General features: G+C 44.6%; 1 protein-coding gene across 1 annotated transcript in view; it reads right to left on the reverse strand.

Moving 5' to 3' along the window:
- Nucleotides 1–9779, reverse strand: part of UPB1 (beta-ureidopropionase 1) — a 43032-nt gene that overhangs the window by 10901 nt on the left and 22352 nt on the right. Inside the window, exons 6-7 of the mRNA XM_019539401.1 lie at nt 5139–5308; nt 507–588 (exon numbers count right to left, since the gene is read on the reverse strand). Of these exons, the coding sequence (XP_019394946.1) occupies nt 507–588; nt 5139–5308 (252 nt within the window). The remainder of the gene's footprint in view (nt 1–506; nt 589–5138; nt 5309–9779) is intronic.

Consider the following 9779-nt stretch of genomic DNA (forward strand, 5'->3'; position numbering starts at 1 on the left):
AACCCCAGCCCCAGTGACCTCGAGTAACCCTGGGGCCACTTGATCTTAAATAACCCCAAGCACCAAATTACCCCAATGCCCCCTAGTGTTAATACACAGTCACGATGGTGTGTATATGTGTGTGTGAACTCAGTGGTGTTTGTGCGCGTGTATAATTGTGTATCATGCCCTCCTGTCTAATAGTGCAATACTGGGATCCCGAGTGTTGATCTGACGTGTGTCAAGTCAACACTCTGATGTAGAAACATTTAAATGAAGAAATTTACACACAGCAGAACATAGGCTGCCAGCAGTAAAGCAGCTCAATCCCCCTGCTGACTATGAATAACAGTAACACTTTCTAGTCCTCAAAGCACATGACAAAAAACTAGAAGAGCAGAGCTCAGACTGAACAGAGAAATACTAGAGTTTTCGGAATATCCTAGTGCTATCATATAATTTATTAGCTAGGATCACGATGTGTTATGATACCTGGAATACAAATCTAAAGCTACAAAGCTACTTACAGTTCCTACTCGGTTTATAGCACATGTAAAGCAGTGGTTAGCAATGGCTGCGTTTCTTGCTTCAATTGGCCACATTGACTCACTGCAGAAGAATAACAAAAAGGGGTGGTTCGTCTTTCTTTTTATAGCTCATAACTAAATTTGGATTCTTTATGAAGTTGAGGACATCACACAATCTTGAGTTTTCCCCACCTTTTAAGACAGGTAATAAGAAATCAAATTTGTCTGAATGCTAAGAAAAAAATCTCCACCCGTCATGTTCCCCTTCTATCTGGGGGCTTCACAATCATTTCCAAGTCATTCCCTCAAGCTTGGCTGAGGAAACAAGACAAAACAAAAGCAGCTCTGTAACCTTCTAATAATTATCCATTCCTCTAGTGTCTAAACTATACAGAAAGCCAACAACAGAAAAATGGGAAAGGACATCTCATTTAAACTTTCATTCTTTTCTGAAATAGGAGTTTCAATTCTGGATGCCACTTAAGACTCAGGCTGCCTTCTTCTCACTGAGCATATGAAAACACAGGAATCAGATCCTTAGATTCCCTACTACACTAAAACCAAGAGGACAGAGTGTATGATCTTCTGCAAATCCTTCTCATGACAGCATGTACCTCCCTGATACTGAGACGGGCATAGGTGGATAAGTCTAACTCTCAAGGAGGCTTGGGCATATAAAAGATGATTACTGGTTTACTGAAGCAACGTGGTTTATGGCTCTGAGCCAAGCTGCCAGCTCTTATAAGAAACAGGGATTTTACTGAAAAGCTCTTGCAAATTATAACTTCATGAAAGGAGAGAGAAAAAGGAAAAAAGAATATATCCATAATATTATCACAGACAGTTTTCTTCCAGTTCCCCAGAAACAGTTTTTTTGCATCAGACTCAAGAGTTCTCTTCTTGCAATAAAAATTATATCCTCAAAAAGCAATCAAGAAAAGAAAGCCAATAATTACCCTGGAGCACCCAGAGAAGCAATGAAGTATCTCATGAAGGTACATAATTTCTGTTTACTCTCTTCTTTATGGGCTGTAAGCGGATCAACATCATAAATATTCTTCTAAAAGTGGCATTTGTGAAGGCCACTAGAAGAGATATTGTATTTGTTAAACTCATTTCTAAGAACTTTTCCAACATTAAACAATCTAAAACAGTCATTATCAGCTCTTATATTAGAAGAGAATTACCTCAAACAGCCTGAATGACAGGATACTACTTCAGAATTACTGTCACTCCCTGTCCCTGGACTGGAATATAGTTTATGGGCATGCGATTTACCTTCACTGCACTTTTGTCATAATTACACTACAAATATGAAAGTCTCTGTTCTGGTTAGTTGTTGTATTCAGCAGAGGAAAAAAATTATATGAAGAGAGAGAGGAGAAAGAATGAGCTAAGGAAAATGTGGATCTCAAAACTTTAAAACAGGATTCCTCAATCCATGCTTTAAAACCCTCTTTTCTCGCTCATCCTGGTCAGCAAGGCTCTTGGTTCCTTGTGTAGTTTACATACTTATGTTACATCAGGAGAGCCCTCTGTTACATTTTAGCAATGTTGTTTTTTTTAATAGATTTTCTTCCTTCATTTATGATTTGCATATTACAGTTCATCCTCTGAGAGAAACAGCACACCATGCTTTTTGTCCAGTTCAAAATGTCTGATGAACTGAAAACTGTAAGAGAAAAAAGTCAAGTCTGGGAGGGAGGTCACCATGGACACTTAGAATTTTGAAAAGGGGGGTGCAGTTGCTGGGGTGCATCACATATAAAACAACACATTTTTCTCCAGTTAAAAATAAACTAGAAGCTTTACTAATATGGTAGGGGCCTAGGGCTGTGTTATTCAGTTTAAGATTGAAGCAAAAATAAATACAACTTCACTGTAATTAGTTAAAACAGTCTGCAGGGCTGTGAAATAAGAACTCCATTACCAGGAGCAGCTAGCAGACAGCAGAATTGCAGAACAAAGGGTAGTGTGATGGGTGGAACATCAAGACCATTAAATCAAAAAAAAAGAGAGGGTTGTTAAAACCTGTGGAATGAAGAGTTTAGAAGGTATCCGGTGGATTATAATGAGCCATGAAGTCAATTGACTCCCTCAACACTGCCTGACTCGAAATGCTGCTGCCACTGCCAAGCAGTTGTCTTGAACTTTGGGTGAAGCAGGAATCAAAGTGGGGTGCAAATGCACCAGTGCAGCTTCCCGGATCTGTCCCTGGAGGTCACTCACCTGGGATCTAAGAACTGATCAACTCGATACTGTACCTGATAGTTCCTACATGGAAAATGGACAGTTGCCCAGTCACTAAGCATGCCTCTGAAATGTCCACTGTTTTAAATGCTGAGCTATACTACTGTTGCCCTAAACAAAGAGACATTTGCTTAGATGGGCTTCATAGATCACTGGGACCCGAGTTATAGAACTGGTTAAGGCTGTATGCAAATACTTAATCCACCAGCCCCTCATCTAATAAAGGACGGTGAACACTGCTGAATAAATTAATAATATTATCATGCAAAAAGTTTCGGCAGTCATGTGTCCCCTTATTGAAACTATGAACAAAAACAGCTTCTTCCTTGGGTTTGACTCCTTCTGCATTAACGGAAATGGATTTTGTGTTCCTCAGAAAAGGATGATTGCTTAACAAAATGCTTGGCTCCACCCTCAATATTTCTCCTTCTAACAGGAACATGTCAGAGACTGGAAAACTGATGATCTACTTGGGCCAAAAGTGACAACTTCTTTCCATACTGGTACTGCAGTAACACCTAGATAAAAACTGAAACTGGAGCGCCACTCTGCTGGACACTACAACAGCGAAACTGTGTCCTTGCCCCAAGAGTACACAACTGATATCAGCTTTTACTCAGCAAGCATGACTCAGTTTCAGATGTGGTAGAAAGGCAGAAGAAAAGGAAAAAGGAATCCAGTAGATTCATTTATGCACATTACTTTGCAGAACACTAACTCTTTGAGTTTGTTAAATAACACTTTTTGATAACTTATTGCTGCTATAATTAAGAGACTTTATAAATGTTGCTTCTCTGCACTGGAAAGACAACAGCATCAAGGAAACAGAGAAAAGATAATATAATAAAGATCCTTGGGAAAAAATGCATATTTAGATAAGTTTCCAAAACAGAGTGAAAGTATCACTATGCTTTGTGTGTGTGTGAAAGTGTGTGTCCTACAGAATTAGATTGCTTTTCACAGCCTCCCATCATGTAAATAAATGGAAAAAGCACACGTGTCAATATGATCCTTTGACACATTCTGGAATGCTGAAGAACCTCAGGACTACGAAGAACTCAAAAGTTCTATTCTTTGTAAGGCAAGAAATAGAAGAAACTGAGAATGCAGTTGGCGCTTATACATGAGCAGAGGCACCCACCACCATTTTAAAGAGCAGGGATGCTGATACACGAGATGTGGAGGTGCTTTAGAGAGGCTCTTGGAGCCGCTCTAATTAAAGCACCACCCCTCTACCCCTGAAGCATGTGTAAAAGTGCCCTAGAAACAGCCCAGAAAAGAGGAATAATGTGCAACTGAAAACATTTTTAATGTTGTTTTCCAACTATAGCAGTTATAAAAAATAAGTTCAACCTCCTGGTAAATAGGGATAAACAACTATTTCATACCACAGTATAGCAGCCCAAGCAGTGTACAACCTGCGACAGAAATAATGCTTTGGAAGAATGGAATAACCAAGGATTATAACCCCAAGATGTGATGGGTGGTAGGCACACATGGTATGTTCAAAGATTCTTCCATCACTTCTTAAAGTGTTAGATATATGCTTTTATGGGCAGGTTAGAAATTTTATTCCTGACTCAATGGAGGAGTTTCCACTAGGAAATAAAGGCATTGGGCATGTCTATATGTGCGCCCAACTGCGCAGTTGTTACTATGCATTACTGCAGAGTCCCAACGGCACACAGGTCATTTCCAACCCTACCACACAGTAACTCATTGCTACTGCACAGTAGCATCAGTGTTGTAGTTCATGCCTGCTTATGCTACATCACCGTAGCTCATCGCTGTAGCAATGTAGCATCTCATGTAGATGCACCCCCTGAGAGGTAATTAATATAAATCCTTAATGCAGATGATGCACCAGTTTCAAGAGGCCTGTAGAACTGTAAACTGGGGAAGAGAGAAAGGCCTGGTCTGGGAGGGAGATCACTCACCTGGGATTGAAGAACTGACAAATTTGATACCATATGTGTACTGTACCATGGAAAATGGACAATCGCCTAATCAGCAAAACACACACCTGAAATGTCTATTGTTTTGTTTTCTCTATAACATTTTTATCTTAAACAAACAGTCTTTTGTTTAGTGAAAGCTGGCTGGACACTGTTATTTATGTTGTTGTCCCTGAGATCCAACAGAGCTACAGGTGCTGAACTAAACTCTGATTTCTGAGGGATAATCATAGTGAATTGCACAGCAGCATTAAAATTTGGTCTGAATGGATAGATTTCCATGTCGACAAAAGTGACTGCAGTCACTCCTCACTGAGTCAGGAATAATCCCAAACTTAAGTGGGATGGCTTTAAGGCAACAGTAAAAGGGTGAGAAGTACAATTAACGCAGGAACGTGATACAGCCCAAAAGCTGCTTTTCACTTACCTGAGCTCTCCAATAGTTGCTGAAGGGTTAAAGATAATCTCTGCTCCATTTATGCTGTACATGAGCCAGTTGAGTGGGTGATGGCGCCCAAAGCAGATATTCACGGCAATCCTCCCAAACTGAGTCTGGAACACTGGATGCCCTCTGTTGCCTTCCATATAGTAGGTAGACTGGGGAAGGGGATAGGAGGTGCAAATCAAGCAGGTGTCTTAAAGCACCATCTTCAGCCAACAGACTGTAACTTTTGTTCTTCTTCAAAATACATTCCACAAGTTTAAAGACAGTAAGTACATTCAGAATCTTAGAAAATGGTGACATAGCCTATCCTCCTGCTGTGGAACAGGCCTCACTAAGTGCTACATATAGTGCTTGTTGTTTTCTTACAGAAATGTGAACTATCTGCTAGGGTAGGTCTTCACTGCAGTTAACTCAGGTGATCAGCATCCAGGGCTAAGCACCTTAGTGAGTCTAATCCAGGTGTGAGTAACTGTATAGCAAATCTACTCTCATATTAGTGCCCTTGCTAGTGCTGAATTCAGCTGTGCAAGTCACTAGGATTTCTAGGCATATCCTGGCATTGTTTGTGTTCTAAGCTTTAGAGATCTTTGATTCTTTGCTAGAGAGCAACAGGATGCAATTCAATAAGGACAAGTGCAAGGTGCTGCATCTAGGGAGGAAGAACTGCCATCATACCTACAGGCTGTGGGGCGACCTTCTCACGTCCACTGAGGCAGAAAAAGATCTTGGAGTCACTGTTGACTCCAGGATAAACATAAGTCGCCAAAGTGATGAAGCAGTTCATAGTTTTCATAGACATTTGGGCTGGAAGGGACCCCAGAGGATCGAGTCCAGCCCCCTGCCCCAGGAGCAGGAAGTCAGCAGAGATCACAGGATCCCAGCAAGATGAGTATCCAAATGTGTCTTGAAGGCGTTCAAAGTGGGTGCCTGAACTGCCTCCGGCAGCAGTCTATTCCAAACCCTGGGGGCTCAGACAGTGCAGAAGTTCATTCTTATGTCCAGCCTGAATCAGTCACAGTAGAGTTTGTGACCATTCGATCTTGTCATCCCTTGGGGCGCTCTGGTGAACAGACGTTCCCCCAGATCCTGATGAGCACCCCGATAAACTTATACGTGGCCACCAGATCACCCCTGAGCCTGTGCTTTTCCAGGCTGAATAACCCCATTGCTCTCAGCCTCTCATCATAAGGTCTGTTTTCCTGACCTCTGACCATGTGTGTGGCTCTCCTCTGCACCGTCTCAAGCTTCTCCACATCCCTTTTGACTTGTGGAGCCCAAAACTGGACGCTCTACTCCAGCTGCAGCCTCGCCAAGGCTGAGTACAGCGGGAGAATGACGTCCCGGGATCTGCTTGAGAAGCATCTGTGGATGTAAGACAGCGTTTTTGCTCGCTTTACTAGCTGGAGCGTGACACTGAAGGCTCATGTTCATCTTGTGGTCAACCATGACCCCCAAGTCTCTTTCATCTGTAGTGCTAATCAGTGTAGCACTGCCGAGTCTATAAGCATGGTGCAGGTTTTTTTTTTTCCAAGGTGGAGAACCTTGCATTTTTCGGTGTTGAACACCATCAGGTTCTTGTCCACCCACTTCATGAGTCTGTCCAGATCTGCCTGGATCACCCTCCTATCCTAAGGTGTGGATGCTTTACCCCAGAGTTTGGTGTCATCGGTGAACTTGGCCAGTCCACTTCTGACACCAATGTCCACATCATTAATGAAGATGTTAAACAGTATAGACCCTAGGACAGAGCCTTGTGGGACCCCACTGGTCACAGCGCACCAAGATGATTGGCTCCCGTCGACCACCACCCTCTGGGTCCTACCATCGTGGTGATGGCAAGGCCGCAGTTAGTCAATTTAGCCAAGAGGTGATCGTGGGATACCAGATCAAAGGCTTTTTTAAAGTCAAGGTATACAACGTCAATCTCTTCCCCCTTGTCCAGGTGATAAGTCACCTGGTCATAAAAGGAATTGATATTGGTCAAGCAAGACCTACCCCCAACAAACCCATGCTGGGTATCCCTCAGGATATTGCCTTCAGCTAGTCTGTTAAGGATGGCCTCCTTGATACCTCTTCCAAAACCTTCCCCAGGATAGAGGTCAGGCTGATGGGCCTGTAGTTTGCCGGATCTACTTTCCTCCCTTTCTTGAAGATGGGCACCACATTGGCCTTCTTCCAATCATCGGGCACCTCACCAGAGCGCCGAAAGCTCTCAAAGATCCGTGCCAGGGGCTGGGCTATGATGCTCGCCAGCTCCTAGAGTACCCTTGGGTATAACCCATCAGGGCCAGCTGACTTGAAGGTATCCAGCCTGTCGAGGTGTTCCTTCATGAGGTCAGTTTCAATGGAGGGCAAGGAATCTCCCTCCCCTGGGCCTCCCTGACCAATAGTGGGCAGGGCTGTCCCATGGAACTGGGAGCTGGTGAAACTGATGCAAAGTACCCATTTAGCAAGTTCGCTTTTTCCTGAGCATCAGTTGCTCCATCTGGTTTAGCAGGGGTCCAATGTTGCCCTTGCTTTTCCTCCGGCTCCCCACATATCTAAAAAAGGACTTTTTATTTTCCTTGATATTTGTAGCTAGCTGGAGTTCCATCACAGCGTTGGCTTTGATTTGCTCTCTGGACTAAAACAGAGTATTCCTCCTTGGTGGTGGTTCCAGTCCTCCATCCTTTTAGGTCTTCCTTTTAAGACGCAGGAGGTCCGCCAGTTCCCTGGAAAGCCAAGGGGGCTGCTGTGCCCTTTTGCTGCCTTTCCTCTGAGACGGGATGGACTTTGCTTGCGCATCCAGGATTGCTCCCTTGAGGAACAACCACTTGTTCTGAACTCACCTCATTGGGTTGTGGCCTTTTAGGGCCTCTCTGACAAGCCTCCTAAGCTTGTCAAAGTCAGCTCCTGAAGTTGAGGACTTCTGTATTACTGACTGACTTGCCAGCTTTACGGCAGATGGTGAAGGTGATCAGTTCATGATCACTGTCACCCAGCTTCCCTTCGACTGTTAGGCTGCCAATTAGGTCATCCCCAGTTGCCAGTATGAGGTTGAGCAGTGCTTTATCTCTTGTCAGCCCGTAGACTTCCTGCGTCAAATAGAGGTTGTCCACATGTGAGAGAAAGCTTTGCGACCACTCAGATTTGGCTGAGCGCTCCTCCCATGAGATGTCTAGGTGGTTAAAGTCTCCCATGAAAACCATACACTGGGATAGTGCGGCCTCAGCCAATTGCCTGGTGAACTCCTGGTCAAGGTCTTGACTCTGGGTTGACAGAGCCAATCACGCCTTGTCATGCATCCATAGGTGCTTCACAAACAGGTCCAGGGAAGTGATTCTCCCCCTTTATGCAGCACTAGTCAGACCGCAGCTCGAGTAGTGTGTCCAGTTCTGGATGCCGCAGTTCAAGTGGGATGCGGACAACCTGGAGAGGGTCCAAAGAAGAGCCACTTGCCTGATTAGAGGCCTGCAGGGAAGGCCCTACGAGGAAAGGCTAAGGAACCTTAACCTCTTCAGCTTCTCCATGAGATGGTTGAGAGGGGAACTTGTGGCAGTTTACAAATTCATAAGAGGAGAGCAACATGAAGTAGGCAACGATCGTTCACCAGGGCACCCCCTGGAATGACAAGGAACAGTGGCCATAAGCTACTAGACAGAAGGTTTAGGCTAGACATTAGGAGGAAGTTCTTTCTGGTCAGGGTTGCCAAATCTGGAATGGGCTCCCAAGGGAGGTGGTGCTCACCCCATCCTTGGGTGTCTTCAAGAGGAGACTGAACAGGCACCTGGCTGGGAACACATGACCCCATGGTTGGTGACTCTTTTCTTGCCTGCCAGGGGCAGGGTGTCAGACTAGATGGCCCACGGAGGTCCCTTCCAACTCTATGAATCTATTATGGGATAACTCATTTCCTGCTGATCACAAGAGGTGACAAAGATCAACATAAGCCTTCCCTCAAGTCTTGGCTACTTCTAGGGTTCTTCTATCACAACTGTAGAAACTGAGCCCATGAGGGCTTTCCCCTATGTTCTTACTGCAGAATGGGCCCATTACCAGCCGCAGTGAAAGACACCTGAGTTCTGGCCTAGATTCCCAGCAAGCTGGCTTGAGCTTAAAACACTTCCAAACAGAAATCAGTTGCATGTCTGGATGGGAAAGGGGGCAGGACAACATCGGAATAAGTGTGAATTAAATCAGTGGCAAAGGCACACTTGTTAGGGTAGATCTATACTTGATCTGAGCCTTCATAGTTTCATAGTTAGTAGGGTCAGAAGGGACCTCAGCAGATCAAGTCCAACCCCCTGCCATGGCAGGAAAAAGTACTGGGGTCAAATGACCCCAGCAAGGTGTTTGTCTAGCCTCCTCTAGACCCCCAGGGTAGGAGCTAGCACCACTTCTCTTGGAAGTTGGTTCCAGATCCTAGCCGCCCTGACAACACTGAAGTAGCGCCTCCTGATGTCTAGTCTGAATCTACACTCTGCCAGCTTGTGACCATTATTTATAGCCACTCCTGGTAGTGCTCAGGGAAACAGGGACTCCCCCAATGCCTCCTGGTCCCCTCTGACTAGTTTGTAACAGGCCACTAGATCCCCCCTCAGCCTTCTCTTGTGGAGGCTGAACAGGTTCAGGTCCCGTAGCCTC

The sequence above is a fragment of the Crocodylus porosus genome, unplaced genomic scaffold, assembly GCF_001723895.1.
Source record: "Crocodylus porosus isolate Cpor-Errol unplaced genomic scaffold, CroPor_comp1, whole genome shotgun sequence".
Taxonomy (NCBI): Eukaryota; Metazoa; Chordata; order Crocodylia; family Crocodylidae; genus Crocodylus; species Crocodylus porosus.